This window comes from Malus domestica, chromosome 09 (genome assembly GCF_042453785.1).
Source record: "Malus domestica chromosome 09, GDT2T_hap1".
NCBI lineage: Eukaryota > Viridiplantae > Streptophyta > Magnoliopsida > Rosales > Rosaceae > Malus > Malus domestica.
This window is the reverse complement of record NC_091669.1, coordinates 28,450,022-28,472,623: the sequence shown is the minus strand read 5'-3', so window position 1 is coordinate 28,472,623 and position 22,602 is coordinate 28,450,022. Positions and strand designations below refer to the sequence as shown.

The window sequence follows — 22,602 nt, the reverse complement described above, 5'->3', positions numbered from 1 at the left end:
GTGGATGACGTCGTTCCTGGCAGAGCCAATGCGGTTTGAGCATCCCGTACTAATAATTTACAAGAAGTGTGGTTATTGCATCATCGATTGGGACATGCTTCCTTTGGTTATTTAAGGCGTATGTTGCCTAGTTTATTTCATGAAATAAAAGAATCAGACTTGCATTGTGAAGTATGTATTCTCGCAAAGAGTCATCCCGCTTCGTTTCCTCCTAGTATGAATAAAAGATTGTTTCCTTTTGATCTTGTGCATTCAAATGTTTGGGGTCCCTCTCATGTTAGTACTATGTCTGGCGTTAAATGTTTTATTACTTTTGTTGATGATTGCACTCGTATGACGTGGATTTATGTGATAAAAAATAAAAGTGATGTGAGTATGGTGTTTCGGTCTTTTTCTCAAATGGTAGCAACACAATACTCTTTGGTTATTAAAGTTCTCTGTTCTGATAATGGAGGAGAGTATATTGGTTCCGATTTGTCTGGCTTTCTTTGGGATCAAGGAATTCTACATGAGACTACGTGTCCTTATACCCCACAACAAAATGGGGTTGCTGAGAGAAAGAACCGTCATGTCCTAGAGATTACCCGTGCTTTACTCATTGGTGCATCTGTACCTAAACGGTTTTGGCCTAAAGCTGTCACCTATGCAGTGTATGTTATTAATCGTATGTCCTCCCGGTTTTGGACTTTAGAGCACCTCTTCAAGTATTGACCGATTTTGTACCCATCGTATCAAGTCATCATCTTCCTCCTCGTGTATTTAGGTGTGTAGCTTATGTTCATATCCACAAGATTCATCGGAGTAAGTTAGATCCGTGTGCTCATCGGTGTGTTTTTCTAGGATTTGCTCCTCAACAAAAAGGGTATAAGTGCTACCATCCTGAAACTCGCCATATGTATGTGACTATGGATGTTACTTTTTTCTGAATCCGAGCTCTTCTATGCTTCGATTCCACCACTTTCCGATCACCAGGGGGAGACTACTAGTGGTGATCTCAGGTGGTTGGAAATAAGTGGTTTAGGGGGAGCATTTGGTGATAAACATAGTAACGGAGTCTCTCAGCCAAGTGCTGAGAGTATGGATGGTTCTCAGCCACAGGCCGAGTGTGATGTGGGAAAGGGTGCTGCCGAGTGTGATGAAAGGGTTTCCCAAGAAATTACCGAGTATGATGCAGGGACTCAACAGGACAATACCGATCCAGGTATGCCGCTCCAACAGCAAGTAGTTGCCGAACCCACAACCCCCTTTCTCTCAAGCTCGATAGTGCCACCCCATGTGTCTTATCTGAATATTCCTAAGGTAAGTACTACTAATGCTCATGTAACTAATCAAGATAACATTATGAGTACATATCAGTTGCCGCCAAGGAAAAATCGTGGTGTTCCTTCTTACAGGTTTTCTCCTGAAGGGAAAGTGAATTACCTAATAGCTGACTATGTGTCATGCTCGAACCTTGCACCGGAACGTCAAGCCTGGGTGAACAATGTGGAAGCAATCCAAGTACCAACCCCGAGTTGAGGAGGCATTGAAGGATCCTAAATGGGCTACTGCAATGGATGAGGAAATGATGACACTACGTAAAAATGGTACATGGGAGATAATGGAGCTATCCAAAGGAAAGAAGCCAGTTGGGTGTAGATGGGTTTTTACAATTAAATACAAGGCGGATGGATCGGTAGACAGATATAAAGCAATGTTAGTAGCAAAGGGTTATACTCAAACTTATGGTATTGATTATCAGGAGACTTTTTCCCCAGTAGCAAAGATGAATACGGTACGTGTTCTGATTTCTTTAGCTGTAAACTTGAATTGGCCACTAAAACAGTTTGATGTGAAAAATGCCTTTCTTCATGGGTACTTGGAAGAAGAGGTATATATGGAATTTCCTCCAGGGTACAATGCCAGCGGGAAGACCAAAATGTGTAGATTGCGAAATTCATTCTATGGACTTAAGCAATCACCTTGTGCGTGGTTTAGTAGATTTACTCATGTTATGAGGAGGATTGGGTATTATCAAAGCCATTCAGATCATACATTATTTGTGAAACGGGAAAGTGGTAAAGTGACTGCTTTAATCATTTATGTTGATGACATGATAATAACTGGTGATGATTTGGAAGAGATGGTGAAGCTTGAACAGAACCTAGCTGCAGAATTTGAAATGAAGAGTTTGGGAGACTTAAAGTATTTTCTTGGCGTGGAAGTCGCTCGATCATCTAGAGGTATTTTCTTGTCTCAACGTAAATATGTTCTGGATTTATTAAAGGAAATAGGCATGCTGGGGTGTAAGCCTGTGGACATTCCTATTGTAGAGAAACATTATTTAGGGATTTATCCAGATCAGGAATTGGTTGGTAAAGGTAGATATCAAAGATTGGTGAGGAGATTGATTTATCTATCTCACACTCGTCCAGATATTTCGTATGCGGTAAGTGTGGTCAGTCAATTTATGCACTCACCAAGTATGGATCATATGGGGGCAGTAATGAGAATCTTGGCATACTTGAAGTCTGCTCCGGGTAAAGGAATTTTGTATGAATGTCATGGACATATGAGGATCGAGGGATTTACAGACGCTGATTGGGCAAGTGATGTGACTGATAGAAGATCTACATCTTGGTATTTTACATTCGTTGGAGGTAATTTGGTTATGTGGTGAAGTAAGAAGCAAAATGTGATATCAAGATCTTCCTCTGAAGCCGAATATAGGGGAATGGCACATGGTGTGTGCGAGATGTTGTGGTTACAAACATTACTTTGGAGTCTTGGTTTCAAACAGAAGGAGGCCATGAAGTTGTATTGTGATAATAAGTCCGCTAGAGAGATAGCTGAGAATCCGGTACAACATGACAGGACTAAGGGCTGGTTTGGTATTGCTGTGCTTTGAAAAAAAGCTGCTATGAGAATAAGTGGCTGTGTTGTGAGAATAAGCGGCTGTGAAATAAATCAGCAGAGTGTTTGGTAAACTTTTTTGTAAAAGTGCTTTTGGAAAGAAAAAAAAAGCAATCTGATAGTGGGTCTTTTCATTAAAGGAGCATTGTAGTTCTGTGTGCTTTGAAAAAAAACCAGTTTTCCAAAGCTGCAAATAGCAGCTTCAGCTTTTTCCTTTGATTTCAGCTTATTCTCACAGCAGCTTCCAAAATAAGCCTTTTTGTTTTAGTTTACCAAACACCTAAAACCCTCACAGCTTTTTTTCATGGGTGCTTTTTTTTTAAGCACCTCACTCCCAAACCACCCCTAAGCATGTTGAAGTTGATAGACATTTTATTAAAGAAAACCTGGAGAAGAAGATTGTGTCAATACCATTTGTGAATTCAGATGAACAGCTTGCAGATGTTCTTACCCACGTCGTATGTAGTAGAAGGTTTGGTGATTCGCTTATCAAGTTGGGCATGAGTGATATTTATACTCCAACTTGAGGGGGAGTATTGGAAAACAAAGTATTTAGAAGAAAATGAATGTAAATATTTTGTAATTACTAAGTCTTTATTTAGGAAAGGTTTTATGTCCTTTATTTTTGTTTCCTTTTGTAACAAGGATTGTATGTACCTTTTTATTCAGAATTATGGAATACAGAAAATTATCCCATATAATTCTATTATATGAAGGGCGAGTAAAGGTAGATGATGATGTTGCAACCTAATGGAAGGGCATTCGTCAGCATACTTGTTGACCTTTATATAATAGGAGAAAGGAAACTTGAAGGGGGATAGCTCATCAAATAATCCGGAAATAGAGGAGAGCTACTGCAAACCTCGAAACACCCCGATGGAAATATCGATCAAGTGAAGCCTATACCACACTTTCCCTAGCCGGATCTCTCTTATGTGTACTAAGCTCAAGATTTTCTCTTCCGTTTCAAATAATATTTGTAACCTCATGCAAAAACCACCTTTGTTAACCTTACTAGATTTTAGCGTTAACAGACTGGCACTGTCTGTGAGAACTACTGTTAAAACGTCACATTCTCATTACTCCACTAAGCCGAGCACTCGGGTTAGTGTAGTAAAAAAATTGTCCCTGCATAGTTATGATAAACAAAAGCTTAAAAGGGACGGTGTTCCCCTTCACGCCACAGAAAGTTAGTACTAGGAGAAAAAAAAGAAAGAGAGGTCCCGGTTAGGAAGCTTAGAGAAGAAAATGGAGGTCTTCCTTGTCGGAGTAGAAGAGATGTAAGGACTGGGAAACTTGCTATATGGTCACAACACTACGTTGCAAGAAAAACACAATGACCTCCTGGAACAAGTTTCTAGAGACCAAGAAGAGGGTCGAAGAAGGAGCTCTAAGGCTAGAACATGTGGTGAATTGCCTGTTCAGTGAAAATCAATATCCTCTTACACCGATCCAAGCCACTACCGAGCATCTTCCAGGTTTGGAAACAGGAAGAGTAGAAGTTAAGGGGGAAATTGGTCACAAATATCAAAGGCTTGACAGAATAGCATTAGAGGTGTTGGAAACAGGAAAACAACTTGAACTAAAAAAGATACATAAATAAATATTTATTTTAAAGAACAGTGAGCTTAGTTTTAAAACAGAAAGTACCTAACTTGAAAGAAAAGCCTTTTTTTTTCAATTAAACCACCTCGATTCCTTCTCCACAGCTTTCTCCAAGGCTAGTCCCGATTCCCAATCGTCTATCAATTAGTTAGTGGAATAGTTGCTTTAGCTTTTATGCCTTTCTTTTCCTCATTTTTCTTTCGATTCTCTTTCTTTCTTTTCTCTGCAACAAATCCCCTTTTCTTTACAGCAAAAACCCATCATCTTCTCAATCTACTTAAGGTGTCGTGAATTCTCATTTTCTTCTTTAGTTTTTTTCTTAATATTAGTGGGTTTATCGATTGATGTTGGGTGTAGGAGTGCAAGTTTGAGGTTTGGGTTGTGGGTGGTAGATCGTACGGATGTGAGGCGAGATTTGCAGCGAGATTGGGAGTTGCATTGTCTGCCGTCTAGATCACCTTGAGCACTTAAGTGGACGCCTAAATCCTCCCCGCCTTACCTGAACGACTTAGCCTAAATGGGGACGAAGCTCTACCACCAAGCACCTAAGCCGATTTTTAGAAGTCCGATCATGGACTTACCAGCTTCGAGCGGAGCTGGCTAGACAGAGAAGTAGTGCCAACATCACCCTCTTCCAGGGCAATATGCGAAGTTTAAGCAACTTCGCTAAAAGACCATACTTGTTCCGCAAGACACGCTATCAGGTCCAGACATCAACACAATTAGATCCTCATAAGTCTTGGAGTTCCTACAATCTAGGAATTGGCATGCACAACAAGTAATAGAACTCCTAAGAGGGTGCAATATCTACTTCTAGATCAATTTCATTACTAATTCTGAGAAATGCTAAGGGGACTCTCTCAAAAGTGGGAAAAATTATAATGTAGTACCAGGTCAACCGTGATGCTTCCCTTGAAATTTTGTCATCTATTATTATTTTGTACAATTGGAATTTAACATCATTTTTACTCTTTAAATAAATATAAAAAATGAAAGCGTGAGGCACCATCTATGCAATTTTCTCAAGCACCCCATCAGGCAACCCAATCAATGCTGAAAAAATACAGTCATAGTTAGCAACCATCGGAAACCTGCGATACCATGGATTACTCAGAATCTGTATCCACTTAATGGACTTGATTTATTTTATTTTTATTGTTTCTGTCTATTAAGCTAAGGCTTTCCACAAAATAAGGGGTGGTGGAAACCGAGTTTCATTTGAAGGTTAGACAATTAGGGTGTAGGGTTTGCTGAGCTTTGCCGTGGAAGGAGAGGCAGAAAAAAGAGAGGATGGTGCGGTGGTGGATGAAGCCGACGATGAAGTGTTGGGCAGATGGTCGTAGGTGAGGCTTTCGGTGAAGGTTAGGATGGGGATGAAGAGGGGTTTATGGAGGGGGCAAGTTGGAGTTGTAAACTACAGTCAGGGAAGATGAACCTTCCACCCAATTTCAGAATTTGGCCTCTTTTTGTAGTGAAGTACCCCATTTTCACTAATTTATTATAATTAATTAAAAATGCTCCCTTTATTTTAAATAGAAATTGAGGTTGAATTCCAGCTGTATAATAATTGTAATTGTAGAAATGCAACAACAGTTGCACACCGAAAAGAATGCAGAATAATAGAAAGTGAGATATTGGTGGAAGTGATAATTTCATTCCTTCAACTGTGGTTTAAATACACAATTGCGTACTAGCTATACAAAGAGTCCTAAAGGGATTATAGATCTCCCAATTTTATACAGATAATTGAAACAAAATTGGGTTACAACCTAAGACTAGGTTGCTTAAGACTCTATTCTAACACCCACTCCCCTCACAATCCGTAAATTGTACATCAAATAATGAACAAGTTTAGACTGAAGCAAGGAATGGCGCGCCTTGAGCTACCCTTTGGTCAACAAGTCAGCTGTTTGATCAACGAAGGGGAGAAATTGGACCTTATGGTTGCCTAAATCCACCCGTTCTCGTACAAAGTGATAGTCCAGTTCGATGTGACATGTTTGAGCATGAAAAAGGGATTTGTTGCCATGTAAGTAGCATTAAGGTTGTCACAAAAAAGATAAGCTGGAAATTGAGTTCTAACCCCAAGCTCATAAAACAAATAAGTTAACCAGGATGTTTAGCCAGAAGCATAAGACAAAGCTCGGTACTCGGATTCGGTACTCGACCTAGAAATGGTGGGCTACTTCTTTAAGCACCAAGAAACTAAATTAGTGCCATAATAAATCAAGTAGCCTGTGGTGGAACAGCCTGTGTCAACACGCCCAGCCTAATATGAGTCTGAATAGACGAAGATGCGAAAGGAAGTGGGTTGTGGATGGAGATGTAAGCCTTGATCAATAATGCCTTTAATGTAGCGTAATATACGTTTGATAGTCAACATGTGAGACGAGCAAGGGCTGCTCATGTACTGTGCAACGTTGTTCACGGCAAAGAAGATATTAATCCATGTCAACGTCAAATATTGTGAACAACCAACAAGCATGCGATACTTAATTGGAAATGACAAGAGAGCACCGTCATGAGCATATAGCACGACTTTGGCAGCCAACGGGGTAGAACTTGGCTTGCATTCCAACATGTTTGCTCGTTTTAACAAATCATGGGCATATTTAACTTGAGAAAGATGCATGCCTATAACATTAGTTTTGTACCTGAAGCCCCAAAAGTGATTAAATCATTTAAGTCAAACTTCTTGCCCAAAGCTGTAATAAAGTACAGTAAGATGGAAGGATTACTACCTGTCAAAAAAATATTGTTGAGATATAATAACAACCACATACAATAGGGACCTTGGTGAAAAATGAATAGTGAACCGTCTGCTTTGCTTTGTAGAAACCCGTAGTGCAGGAGATATGAACTAAAGCGGTGAAACCATGCTTGGGGGGCCTATTTAAGACCATATAGTGCCTTTGTGAGACAACAAACATGATTGCGCCATTATGGATCAATGAAACCAAGGGGCTGAGACATATACACACCTCTTCCTTCAAGTGACTATGTAAGAATGTATTTTTCACAACAAGTTGGCGAACATACCAACCATTAAAAACATCAAGGCTAAGAATGGTGCGTATAGTGGCAGGTTTGACAAAGAGGCTAAAATCCATTTGCAACCAATTTTGTTTTGGTATGGTTATGGAGGAACACGAATCCAAATTTGATTTTTGAGAAGAACATTAATCTTTTCGATCATGGCAACCCGTTATTCGGGGTTTCGATTAGCCAATGTAAAACAAGTCAATTCGTCAGCAGAAATGGAAACTGAAAAAGCATGAGGAAGAGGATACCGAATAGATCCATCATTCAAAGACATTGGTTTGCGAGTTCCGTCCTCTTGGGATGAGAAGGGACGGAGGGGGTTGCTGGCCGTGAAGAGGTAGCAAGTGGCTGCGGCAATAAAGTAGTGTTGTGCTGCAAAGGAGAATCTTGGGGATCAGCGTTGTATTGTAAAGGATGAGTAGCAAGTGGAGGTATTATTATGGGGTTCAGCAGTAGTAGGCCTGACGCAGGTCCAGCAAGCTGAGGAGAGACCACGGGTTTAGTAAGGACATGAGCTGGTTGCGGGCATATAGACTGTGCAATGGGATGGATGTCTAGTTCTACAAATTGGGCTGGTTTCTAGCCGTAAAGGGTGGCATATGGAAATTCAGCTTCGTTAAACACCACGTGTCGAGAAATATAAACATGACCGGTGCTAGGATCAATATCCTTTGTGAGAAGCACTATAACCCACAAAAACACACTCAAGAGAATGGTTCATTAGTTTATTAGTAACATAATTCCCAAGATACGAAAAACACATACATCCAAAGGTACGTAATTGAGAATAATTAGGTGACCGACCAAATAAAATAGTGTAGGGAGTAGATCACTGAAGTGTAGATGTGGGAAGAAGAATAATAAGGTGGACGGAAGTAAATGTAGCTTCCACCCATAAAGTGAAGGGGCATGAGCTGTGGCAAACAAGGTACGAGTCATATCGGCAATATGATGATGCTTGCACTCATCAAGTCCATTATGTTGAGCACATGGCAGCACTATGCTGTTGTGTAGGGGAACCAAGTATTAGGATCTTGATATTATACCACCTGAACCCGCAAACTGTGGAAATGAATTTGGCCTTCCATAGCGATGTGGGCAATTGGCAGCACTATGCTGTTGTGTTGAGCACATGGGGCACCAGGGACCTGGGCCAAGTAGTCCTAAAGTGGGGTAGCGAAGTTGGGTGGGCTTGGCCAAAGAGAAGGGGTAAGAGGCCCATTCCAATGATGATGAGGTGGAAAGTTATGAGCAACCCAATTATGTGAGAAAAAATCATGAGCTCAGTTGTTGTTGTTATGACCAGAGGGGCGCCAATTTCCCCCACGATTATTAGAACCTCCATTGTAGCGATTGGAGTGAGGATCATTCCAATTGCCATTATGATTTCCGAAGGAAACTTGAGAATTGCCATGTGGGATTTGAGTGGTAATAAAACCAGTTTGGGATGTTGCATGAGTAGCGAGTGAGTGTGGGTTTTGAAGATCAAAAGCATCAATCTTAGAGTGCAATTCCTCAAAAGTAGGTAGAAGAAACATGTTAATAATGGCAGTAGTAAGCACCATATATTCTGGGCCAAGGTCCCGGAGCATAGCAATGATGAAGTCTTCATGATCGACAGGACGACCGATATTAGTAAGCTTGTCAACAAGGGATTTAGCATGTTGAAGATAATCAGCAACAAGGCGAGAACCTTCTGACAAATCGAGTAGTTGATACTATAGAGTGGCAGAATTTGTTACAAAACAGTGAGCAAGGCGACGTTGGAGGAGTCCCATACGGCTTGAGTAGAGTCATGGCCGACAGTGAGAGCGAGAACGAACTTTGTCAACGGTATAGGTAATATAACTGACAACTAATTGATCTTGTTGATACCACTTTATGAAGTCGGGGTTAGGAATTATGGATGAAGTGATGATGGCAGTAGTAACAATTGAAGTGTTATCGGAGACAGTGGTGGCTGGAAGAGGAGTTGCGATGATGGTGATGGTACCGCCGAGGGTGGGTTTGAGCCGTCAACAAATTTTCCATAAATCATGGCCAATGAGAAATGGCTTAATCTGAAGAAGCCATGTGAGGTAGTTTGAGTCTGTGAGTTTCAGGAACTGTGCCACATTAGGTCTAGGAAGCGGAGATGATGAAGACATATCAAAAAGCAGGATCAAAGTAGGGTGTTAAGCGTATGAGAATGATCATACCATGTAGAAATGCAATAGCAGTTGCACACCGAAAAGAAAGCAGAATACTAGAAAGTGAGATATTTGTGGAAGTGATAATTTCATTCCTTCAATTATGGTTTAAATACACAATTGTGCACCAGCTATACAAAGAGTCCTAAAGGATTATAGATCTCCCAATACAAATAATGCAACACAGATAATTGAAACAAAAATCGTGTAACAACCTAAGACTAGGTTGCTTAGGCCATCTCTAACTGACCCGGCCAAAGAGCTATAGGGCTAAAAATAGTTCGGAATGACACGAAAACTATCTTCAACCGAGGGGTAGGCCAAAAGGCTTGTGAGCCCCACCAGGCCAAAACACCTAAATCAGGCTAGCGGGCTGGCCATCTAGCCCAGCCCATTTGCCCTACAACGGCTACTTGGCGTGGAATTTGATTTTTTTTTTACGAACTTTTCCCCCTATAAATACCTAAGTCATTCCTACATAATTTCTCACTTACTTTTCACCATTCTATATTATCCGAAAAATTATTGAGATTATATAAAGATAAGAAATCCAGAGGCTTATTCATTTAGTAACAAGTGGCACTCAAAATATGTCTGAAAACCTTATTTTAATGTGGTAGTTTAATTTAATTAAAATAATAAATTATTGAAAGGGTTATGTTTGACCTATGATCCTTTGGTCCCCTCGGTTGGAGATAGTTTGTTGTCAAAGGGCTATGTTTGGCCTATGACACTTTGGCCCATTCGGTTGAACATGGTATAAAATATAGTCTAGCATTGTTCTTTAAAATATAATTTCTTGCAGGTTATAACTTATAAGGCTAAACATGGCTCTTTGGCCTTCCTTCGGTTCTACTCTAGTAGTAACAATTGGCAAAATTTAAATGGAAGTATTATAGATGGCGTGATACTGTTGTACTATATTATTAAATTTAGCCCTATGCAAAAGCTGGTGTCGCAATTCGCATGGTCGTCAACGGCTCAATTACTGTCCCCCTCCCCTGTGTTCACTGAAGGTCTCAAGTTCCAAAACCCATTACCAAATGGGTGCTCTAGAACTCCATGGCGCATGTTAGCCAAGCCCAGCAGTAGCCTGACTTCGATAGGTGGTCATGGCGGCGGCGGCAGGAGGCGAAGAGGCTTGGGCAGGCTCGGAGTGGCAACCGACGGCTCACCTTCAACAGACGCCGTCGCCGATGACTACTACTCCGTCTTGGGATTTGTATGGCTAATATTATTGCTTTTTTGTTAATTTCATCTGCGCTTTGTTTAAATTTGCAAAATTTTATGCTTCCGGGTAAATTCCAGCCTAGTTATAATCGAAGACTCGAAGAAAAGGGTGGTCACCTACCGTTGGATCTTTAATCCGACGGCAGATGGTCATTTTACTTTTGTTGTTGTACCTTCTCCTCCGGATGTCTTTGGTATCGAGGAAGACTTTGGAAGAGCCCGAGTGTAGAGTCAGTTTGGGAACGTAGATTTAGTTCAACGGGCAATTGATAGTTGGTAGGTCCTCCTTCATCGGTTTTTCAATATGATAACATTTTGAGATGAAATTGTATTGTGTCATTTTGAGCTGTGAGTAGTTTCGAGCTTGCGAGGCACGTGTTCAACTAAGACAGATATGTGCATAACGAGGACACACCTAAGTGACATTACAATATTAGGAATCAGGACACGCTTCACTGAAGAGCGTCTCTTTACAGCAAATAAGAATTTGACTTCAGACTTGTTACAAGGGTCTTCCTTAAGCTCTTGAGAGAGTTCTGGTTTTTTGACAATCAATCAAATCATTTTTCTACACATTTCAAATCTTTCTGCAGCATCAGTTCGTAAGATTCTACTTTGTTTCAGCCCTGTTGATTGCATCCATTGGACTTCTGCTGCCCAACTATCATTGCTCGAAGATGAGATGCGCAGAGTAGAAAGAGTAAATGTATGGAAAGCAATCATTATAATGTTAAGATTGTCCAAGATTTATACTGTTATGCACCTTCTTTATCATATATCACCATTTTGAAATCCTTAGTTGTGAATAGTTTTATTATTCGTTTGTCACTTCAGTGGCTAAAAGTGTGCTGTGGATGGTCAGGTTGCACTGATGCTTGCAGGCATGGGCTAATCAGTGGATGTTTTCAGAATGGTATGTTACTTGTTCTTTGTAATATACATTGTTCTACATGAATTTAGCAACTTTCAGTTGATTTCTTGATGATGTGAAGCCATTTCGAATTATTTGTTTCACTTTTCTTTGCTTTTGTGCGATGAACTACAATGTGTTGGTATATTATCTGAATTCTGCTAAAGCGAAGTAGAACAAAGAAGTTTATTCTTTGTAGCTCTTGAAACATTTATAATCAAGTAGCAAATCAAAAGAAGAATGTATAAAGATTTATTATACTGGTTCTTATACCCATCTGCTTAGATGATCTTTCGGATGTAATTACTTCTAGCCTTTCTTCATTGTCCCACAACTAGCTTAGCAATTTTTGTTAATCTGGCAGGCAAGTTCTCGGTGGCAAAAGAGGCAATCACAAGTCTTGGTAGGAACTCTCATTTTCTTCAACTAATCTTATGTTTTGTGATTTCTTTAGCTGCATACTACTTCTTTTATTTCTTTTCTAAATTTTTTCCTTTTCATAACCTACATTGTGGACACATGAAGTCATGAAATAGTAAATTCAAATTTCAACTAGAAAAGCAAAAATAAAAAATGTCAACATGAATAAATTTGTTGCTTCTGGGTTCTGCCCGAGACAAGTAAATATGGAGTTTGTTTGAATGTGAAAATCTAGTCATGTGTTTCATTTTTTGTGAGGTTACATAATTGTAATAAACTTATCCTCCTGAAGGCTAAAATACGCCATTTTCATATTAAAATTATGTTCAATTTTCCCCGTAGATATTAAGAGAGGTTATCAATATGCCATGTTGGGTACAACAGATATGGAAATCATAACTAATGAAGTCATTATGACCTAAGCAACACTAAGTAATAATAATGCTGCTCCCAGAATACAAATATGAGAAGTTAAAAGTACAACATCGTCTGCAACAACGTGCAGACTATGTTGGGAGAAAAGGAAAGGGACTATAAAGTAAAATTGGTAATATTGGGTGTATCGGTCGTATGAACTATGAACCAAGGACGAATCCTTCGATACTGTGATCTAAAGAGCTGTCTTCATGAAATTCCAACTTCTTCTGCTAAAGAAGAAAACAAAAAACCTTGAGTTGCCAATTTTTATGGTGCTGTTCCCTCTTGGCAGAAAAAAATTGGATGGCTGCTTACAAGGTTTAAAAGTACTAAGTGCATTTATACTTTTCGGTATGACGTTTCACAAACCTGGGTTTTATTGCAGGAACAAGCTAAAATTAGGATGATGAAGAAGAGGGATACGGATAAAACTGAAGCATACTGGGACAACATTTGGGCTAAGCCCAAAGAGTACCATAATTCAGGTAATTGCAAACCCGTAGAAAGAATGATAGCTGATGTCTGAAATATCAATTTACAGAACGCAATAGAACTTACTCAACGTGAATGCCTTCCATCCTTTCTTAATGTCTCACCATTTTACCCTCAAGTATTTCCTGAGAATTAAATACAATCTGTAATAAAACCTTGTCTCTAAAGAGTCTTTGATTTATATTCTTTCTTGAGGTCTAGTGTCGTCTCTTCCTTTCCTTTGTCCAATGAGTTAAAATCAACTTGTTTGGATTGCCAACTGATAACAAAAGTATTACTTTCTTATGCGGCTGTGCTATGTCATATACTTGCATAGCTATGCAGAAAGCTTGCCCGTTGTCCTCAGTAAGGTTCCATGTTTGTTGTCCTTTATCTTACCATTCCGACTTGCTTGCTTCCACGAGCAAAAGTTCTAATCTCCCTTGCGTAATAGATTTGCATCTTCTGCGTTAGTGGTTCTTGCTGAGCTCATATAGGCTTTTCAGTATAAAATTGTTATCCTCATCTCATCAAAATATTGATATTATGTTGTCGTAATGATTGGGGGGCACTTTATCGTTAAAGCTCCATGAAAGATGTTTTCTACCTAAACTTGTTTAATGCTTCATATGTTATAGATGAATCAAAGTCTGAAGTTATTTTTTCAGAGGAGGAAGTAAAAGAAAGAGCAAGGAGAGCAGCAGCAGCCGCTCGAAGATGGAGGGAGTACTCAAGGAGGGGTGCTGATAAGCCTCCGAGCTATAAACTTCCGGAGGCCATCTCCAACAACGAAAACTGACCATATTCATCTGCAGAGGACGAACACCATTGAAAATATTAGCATCAAATGTAAGTATTAACAAATTTATAGCTTATAGCTCGTGTAAATTTGTAATCTTGTAAAATTTAAGGAGAACTCCGCCTATGTCTTACATGGCCGGTCCCAAGCCCGGATAAAGGAGGAGGGGGAGGGCGTCAGGTAGTCGACAGCCGGCACTCCATGATCACGTCGAATCCTTATGAAAATGAATCCAGAACAAAATCGCGCTAAAGCTAGGGCGTCACCCGTAAGTGGCGCGCTGTGTGGCCTGAGCACAGTGATAAGTGAGCAAGGGTCGCTGTATCTCCATCGGCACCCGGATGCAGTGTTAAATGAGCAAGGGGGCCATAGAAACTTCTTTTCGAACGACTCCACTCAAAGTTGTTTGGGAGCATATGCTCCTATCAACTTTACCCGGGACACACAAAAGAAGTACTTTGATCCTATTAGACGGGGGAGGGTGAAGAAGCTAGGACAGAAGGGTAGAGTTCAAGAGAGCAAAATGCGTTTAGGAACGTGGAATATAGGAACCTTAACGGGAAAATCTATGGAAGTAGTGGAAGTTATGGTGAGGAGAAGGATAAATATTATGTGCCTACAAGAAACTAAGTGGGTTGGTAGTAAGGCAAAGGATCTAGAAAACTCAGGGTTTAAACTTTGGTATTCGGGCACAAATAGAACGAGAAACGGTGTTGGCATCATCGTGGACAAGACCTTGGTACAAGATGTTGTAGATGTCAAGAGGGTAGGAGATAGAATCATGGCAATTAAGATTGTAATAGGACAAGAACTTATCAATGTGATTAGTGCGTACGCACCTCAAGTAGGGTTGGATACGAGTTCGAAGGAGAAATTTTGGGAAGATCTTGGAGACTTGGTGCAAGGAATTGCTCAAACGGAGAAGTTATTTATAGGAGGAGATTTAAATGGACACGTGGGCAGGGAGACAGGCAACTATGGAGGTTTTCATGGTGGCCATGGTTTTGGGGAGAGAAACGAGGATGGGGAAGCTATCTTGGATTTTGCAATGGCATATGATCTCTTCTTAGCCAACACCTTCTTTAAGAAGAGAGAAGAACATGTGATCACCTACAAGAGTGGGTCGTCAAAAACACAAATAGATTTTCTTCTAATGAGGAAAGGGGATCGTATAACTTGTAAGGATTGCAAAGTTATACCAGGAGAGAGCGTGGCTAATCAACATCGCTTGTTGGTGATGGATGTACATATCAAAAGAGTAAGACAAAAGAACAAGACTTGGAAGTGCCCAAGGACTAGATGGTGGAATCTAAAAGAAGAAAAACAAGCCATTTTCAAAGAGAAGGTAATCACCCAATGTGTGTGGGATAGAGAGGGGGAAGCTAGCCAAATGTGGGATTCCATGGCTAGTTGTATCCGAAAAGTAGCAAAAGAGGTATTAGGAGAGTCCAAGGGCTTTGCCCCACACCAAAAGGAATCTTGGTGGTGGAATGAGGAGGTACAAACGAAGGTGAAGGCTAAGAAGGAATGTTGTAAAGCCTTATACAAGGAGAGGACCGATGAAAATGGTGAAAGGTATAGAAAAGCGAAGCAAGAGGCGAAGAAAGCTGTCAGAGAAGCTAAGTTAGCGGCTTACGACGATATGTATAAACGACTAGATACCAAAGAAGGAGAGTTTGATATCTATAAACTATCTAGAGCAAGGGAAAAGAAGACAAGGGACCTAAACCAAGTGAGGTGCATCAAGGATAAGGATGGAAAGGTTCTTGCTACAGAGAACGCGGTTAAAGACAGATGGAGAGGTTATTTTCATAATCTTTTCAATGAAGGACATGAAATGAGTGCTTCTTTAGGGGAGTTGAGTAACTCAGAAGAGTGTAGAAACTACTCTTTTTATCGTCGAATTCGGAAGGAAGAAGTGATTGTAGCTTTGAAGAAGATGAAGCATAAAAAAGCAATAGGCCCAGACGATATACCAATCGAAGTGTGGAAACTTTTGGGAGAGACAGGTATAACATGGCTCACTGACCTTTTCAATAGGATTTTGAAAACGAAGAAGATGCCAAATGAGTGGCGAACGAGCACTTTGGTGCCTATCTACAAGAATAAGGGCGACGTACAAAATTGCATGAACTATAGGGGTATTAAGCTAATGAGTCATACAATGAAGCTCTGGGAGAGAGTCATTGAGCATAGATTGAGGCAAGAGACACGGGTTTCGGACAACCAATTCGGGTTCATGCCAGGGCGCTCAACCATGGAGGCAATCTATCTCTTACGAAGATTGATGGAAAGATATAGAGATGGGAAAAAGGATTTACACATGGTCTTTATAGATTTGGAAAAAGCGTATGATAGGGTCCCAAGAGACATTCTTTGGAGGATTTTAGAGAAGAAAGGAGTACGAGTAGCATATATCCAAGCTATAAAGGATATGTATGAAGGAGCAAAGACTGCCGTAAGAACTCATGAAGGACAGACCGAAAGCTTTCCCATAACTGTAGGATTACATCAAGGCTCATCCTTAAGTCCTTACCTTTTTGCGTTGGTAATGGATGAGTTAACAGGACATATTCAAGATGATATTCCTTGGTGTATGCTTTTCGCAGACGATATAGTGTTGATAGATGAAACTCAGGAAGGGGTAAATGCAAAGCTTAACCTTTGGAGAGAAGTGTTGGAATCTAAAGGTCTTCGCCTAAGCCGATCAAAGACAGAATATATGGAGTGCAAGTTCAGTGCAAATGGAGGCCAAAACGAGTTAGGGGTGAGGATCGGAGATCAAGAAATGCCAAAGAGCGACCGTTTTCGTTACCTAGGATCTATCTTGCAAAAGAACGGAGAATTAGATGGAGATCTCAACCATAGAATACAAGCTGGATGGATGAAGTGGAAGAGTGCATCCGGCGTGTTGTGTGACCGCCGTATGCCACTGAAGCTCAAGGGAAAATTTTATAGGACGGCAATAAGGCCGGCGATGCTGTATGGCACAGAATGTTGGGCGGTGAAACATCAACACGTACACAAAATGGGTGTAGCGGAGATGAGGATGCTTCGTTGGATGTGTGGGCACACGAGAAAGGATAAGATTAGGAATGAGGATATCCGGGGTAAAGTAGGAGTAGCCGAAATTGAAGGAAAGATGAGAGAAAATCGGTTACGGTGGTTTGGACATGTGCAAAGAAGGCCTACTGACGCTCCAATTAGAAGATGCGACTATGGGACAGAGGTTCAGGGCCGAAGGGGTAGAGGAAGACCTAGGAAAACTTTGGAAGAGACTCTAAGAAAAGACTTAGAGTACTTGGATCTAACGAAGGACATGACACAGGATCGAGCACAATGGCGTTCTAAGATTCATATAGCCGATCCCACTCAGTGACTTGGATTTTCCAAGTCTCCAACCGAGAAGTTTTCCTCACTCGGGAAATTAAGGGAACACTACCCCAACCTACATGCTCCACTCAGAAAGCTTCAACATACAAGCTTCAACAAAAGAAAATTCAAAGAACTTAGCGAAGAAGGCTTTGGTGTATTTAACACAATACGTTGAAATGAAGGAAAGCTTATTTATTGATATCCCCGATAAGCTACAAATATGTACATATACATGAGTCAAAATAAACACACAAGAGGGAGCCTTCACAAAGGTTGCTTAGGAGAAGTCTCAGCAGTCGGTAGAGCCCCAGAAAGAGAAGGCACCGGAGGGGGATCATTTGGAGCCTCAGTACTGGACAGAACCCTAGAAGGAGGAGGCATCAGAGGTTGATCATTTGGAGCTTCATTACGCGGTACAGCCCCAGAAGACGAAGGCAATAAATGCCTTTGGAACAAACCCACAAATCTCTGATGATCAAGTAAAACCTGACCATCAGTTTCCTTCATCTGGTCAAGCTTCCTCTTCATGTTTGTAGCATAGTCATGTGCGAGCCGGTGCAACTGTTTATTCTCATGCTTGAGCCCTCTAATCTCCTGTTTGAGACTCATCACTTCAGCCGCCAATGATTCAACTTGGCGGGTTCGAGCAAATAGGCGTTGGGCCATATTAGACACAGAACCTGCACACTGAACACTGAGAGCCAGCGAATCCTTAACAGCTAACTCATCAGACCGTTTGGAAAGTAGTCTGTTATCTTTGGGAGTGAGAAGGTTCCTGGCCACCACCGCAGCGGCCATATCATTCTTCATCACGGAATCCCCAACGGTAAGAGGACCAGTAGGGGAGACGAAGGATGGGCGCCATATGTTGTCTGGAGAAGGCGGGGCTGCCTCTTCAACAAGGTTCAAGTCAAAACGACGGTCGGAGGGGCCAGACATTTTCAAAGGTGTTGAAGAGAGAAGAGGTCGGACAAATCAAGATCTTAGAAGTGCAAGAATGAAGCTTCTACTGGTGGAGATTCAAGTGTGCTTTAGAACTTAATGCCAGCCCCTATAAAAATCTGCACTCGACGGAGCTTCAGAAATCGAAGAGGCGCCTGCTCAGAAATCGAAGAGACGTTTGCTTTCTCAAAAGCTGAGCTGCTTAGAGATCACGAGGGTTGATCTCAGAAATCGAAGAGGCTTTTGCTTTCTCAAAAGTTGGGCTGCTCAAAGACCACGAAGGCCGATCTCAGAAATCGAAGAGGCGCTCGCTTTCTCAAAAGCTGGGCTCCCCAGAGACCACGAGGGCCGATCTCAGAAATCGAAGAGGCACCTATTTTTCCAGCCTTGTCAGCACCTGTCACACGCACACTCAGCTTTGCGGAAATTATGGGCATTCTGTCGAAGACTTCTGGGGAAGTAGAAAACACATGAATCTTACTGTTCAATCACCCACTTCCCACACGCAACAATAGCTCATGGGTACCACAGATAACTTTGCCAAAGTTCTCTGCCAAAGTTGAGCACGTGAAGCTTGCAGCTCCCACTACATCGCTCTGACCAAGAAGGGTAAAAGAATAGCAAAGAAACAGCACTAACAAAGTTTAGACCCATAAATTTTGAAGGTCTAGCTACCATATTATTACCCACAAGGGTAAAGGAACAGTACCACTGCTGGATAATTGAAAAGTCCCTGTGTGTCAACCTCTGTGCTTCGTGGCAAGGTAGACTAGCAAACATGCCCAACCTTTACTCACATTCGAGAAAACACTCCCAACAAGATTGCTTGCCCCAAAATCGAAGAGGCACCGCCTTCCGAATCTCGAGAGCCAGACTCCCAACATGATTACTTTCTCAAAAATCGAAGAGACACTGCTCCCCGAATCTTCGAGAGCCAAACCCCCAGCATGATTGTTTTCTCAAAAATCGATGAGGCATCGTTCTCCGAATCAATCGAAGAGGCGCTCGCTTTCTCAAAAGCTGGGCTGCTCAGAGACCACGAGGGCCGATCTCAGAAATCGAAGAGGCACCTACTTTTCTAGCCTTGTCAGCACCTGTCACACGCACACTCAGCTTTGCAGAAATTATGGGCATTCTGTCGAAGATTTCTAGTGAAGTAGAAAGCACATGAATCTTACTGTTCAATTACCCACTTCCCACACGCAACAATAGCTCATGGGTACCACAGATAACTTTGTCAAAGTTCTCTGCCAAAGTTGAGCACGTGAAGCTTGCAGCTCCCACTACATCGCTCTGACCAAGAAAGGTAAAAGAATAGCAAAGAAACAGCACTAACAAAGTTTAGACACATAAATTTTGAAGGTCTAGCTACCATAATATTACCCACAAGGGTAAAGGAACAGTACCACTGCTGGATAATTGGAAAGTCCCTGTGTGTCAACCTCTGTGCTTCGTGGCAAGGTAGACTAGCAAACATGCCCAACCTTTACTCACATTCGAGAAAACACTCCCAACAAGATTGCTTGCTCCAAAATCGAAGAGGCACCGTCCTCCGAATCTCGAGAGCCAGACTCCCAACATGACTACTTTCTCAAAATCGAAGAGAGGGTAAAGGAACAGTACCATTGCTGGATAATTGGAAAGTCCCTGTGTGTCAACCTTTGTGCTTCGTGGCAAGGTAGACTAGCAAACATGCCCAACCTTTACTCAAATTCGAGACAACACTCCCAACAAGATTGCTTGCTCCAAAATCGAAGAGGCACCGCCCTCCGAATCTCGAGAGCCAGACCCCCAGCATGATTGCTTTCTCAAAAATCGAAGAGGCATCGTTCTCCGAATCTCGAGAGCCAGATACCACAGACCACTTTTTCAAAGTGCTCTGACAGAGTTAAAACATGTGAAACTGACAGCTCCCACTACCGTGCTATGACCAAGCAGGGTAAAGGAATAGCATTACTACTTGTTGTTAGGGAGACGCCTATATATGTCAACCTCCATCCCCAACGGACAGGCAGACCTGCAAAAATGCTCAACCCTTCATCATATCTGAGAGGGCACTCCCAACGAAGCCTTTCGAAATATTCAGCTTTCTTTCCCCCCGATAATACCTTTGCAAACAAGCTATACTAGAGCAAGAATATCTCATATCATCAGGGTTAAAAGCAAGAGTATCCCATATCATGCTTTTTCCCTATCTTTTCCTTTGGCCTTGTTTTTACCTGCAAGACAAGGAGAAAGAGAGCAATCAGTCAGCACTTGGAATCAAGCTTCCAGCCAGGAACTGACTGCCTGGAACCCCTTACCTGATTACTTACCTGGCATTGCTCTCGAGTACTCATCTTCAACATCTTATGTTTCCAAGGAAGATTCCGCATCTGCTTGAGGAACAGATAGGGCAAGTGCGAAGGATACAAGGAAGCATGTGGAGACAAGCGTAACAGCACACGTGCCGATACATCCATTACTCTGTCAAAAGCAAAAGTATCCCATATCAGCAGGGTGGAACGTACTCTAGATTTGATGGACTTGTTTTGACCCTCAAATTCTTCAGTCGGCCTTATACTCTGGAGGAAACCAGAAAACCCTCCAGCTCAGTTCAAGAATAAGCCTGTGGAAAGTTACTTCTTCAAAAGCAAAAGTATCTCATATCATCTCTTCTCATTTTTCTTCTCTTTATCCTTCATGCTGTTGCAAGATGGGGAGAAGGTGAACAATCAGTCGGAGCTCTGATTGCTTACCTTGTCTGTCACCTCTTTCAGCAGACCCCCTAGCTCGGCGACTTGGGGGACTCCTACTACATGGTTTGTATCGCGCTTGACCAAGCCTGAAACTACAAGTAAGCTTCAAGTGAAATTGATACATTACCTTGTGCATCTCCACCAGTTAAAGATACCACCCCTGGATGGAGGAAAAGTACTTCCAGAGAAGATGCCACATCTACCTATGAGACAGATAAGGCAAGTCAAGACGACACCACACTCCGATACTTAGAAGTTTCGTGATTACGAGATCATTCTCCCACAATATTTCCTAATGTCATTTGTACTAAATCATTCACTTGTACTCACTAAAGGAGAGCTTGAACCTATGTACTTGTGTAAACCCTTCACAATTAATGAGAACTCTTCTATTCCGTGGACGTAGCCAATCTGGGTGAACCACGTACATCTTGTGTTTGCTTTCCTATCTCTATCCATTTATATACTTATCCACACTAATGACCGGAGCAATCTAGCGAAGATCACAAAAAGCGACCGTTTTCGCTACCTAGGATCTATCTTGCAAGAGAACGGAGAATTAGATGGAAATCTCAACCATAGAATACGAGCTGGATGGATGAAGTGTAAGAGCGCATCCGGCGTGTTGTGTGACCGTCGTAGGCCACTGAAGCTCAAGGGAAAATTTTATAGGATGGCAATAAGGCCAGCGATGTTGTATGGCACAGAATGTTGGGCGGTGAAGCATCAACACGTACACAAAATGGGTGTAGCGGAGATGAGGATGCTTCGTGGGATGTGTGGGCACACGAGAAAGGATAAGATTGGGAATGAGGATATCCGAGGTAAAGTAGGAGTAGCCGAAATTGTAGGAAAGATGAGAGAAAATCGGCTCCGGTGATTTGGACATGTGCAAAGAAGGCCGACTGACACTCCGGTTCGAAGATGTGACTACGGGACAGAGGTTCAGGGCCGAAGGGGTAGAGGAAGACCTAGGAAAACTTTGGAAGAGACTCTAAGAAAAGACTTAGAGTACTTGGATCTAACGGATGACATGACACAAAACCGAGCGCAATGGCGTTCTAGGATTCATATAGCCGACCCCACTTAGTGGGAAAAGGCTTTGTTGTTGTTGTTGTTGTTGTTGTAAAATTTAAGGAGACCTAAAATGTCTGCGTAATCAGTATAGCAGCTATCAGATTACCGTAAGACTGATCTATAAGTTAAATAAAGGAAAAACAGAGAGAAGATACACATACATAGAAGCATGCTGCATATATGCAAGTGAGGTTTTTGTTGCATCAAAGCGTCGAGGTTGACGTTATTTCTTCTTTCTCCAGGACTCCATCCAGAATCCGAACACGAAACAGCAAACTTTGTAAGCGCATGCGCTACCGGATTGAGCAAGATGCCTAATTTATTTCCTTTAAATTGTTGATTCCAAACGCAGTATATATAAAGAACTGATTTACACACTTTCTTCTCTTTTTACAGACTTAGTTTTATTTTTGTCTACGATTCTTCTAAAATTTGTGCAATCCCAAGGGCTAAAGATCAATAGTGATGTGTTAGCTTTTTCCGCATGTCCTTGTA

General features: G+C 41.5%; 1 protein-coding gene across 1 annotated transcript; it reads left to right on the top strand.

Annotated features, from left to right (window-relative positions):
* Positions 1-1,483: 1,483 nt before the first annotated feature.
* LOC103444103 (uncharacterized) lies at positions 1,484-22,484 on the top strand. Its single transcript, XM_070804493.1, is given in 8 exon segments — positions 1,484-2,428; positions 10,534-11,234; positions 11,583-11,664; positions 11,821-11,871; positions 12,233-12,271; positions 13,091-13,190; positions 13,845-14,025; positions 22,350-22,484. Coding segments are annotated over 7 exon segments (2,049 nt in total). The 3' UTR covers positions 13,976-14,025; positions 22,350-22,484.
* The last annotated feature ends 118 nt before the right edge of the window (positions 22,485-22,602 follow it).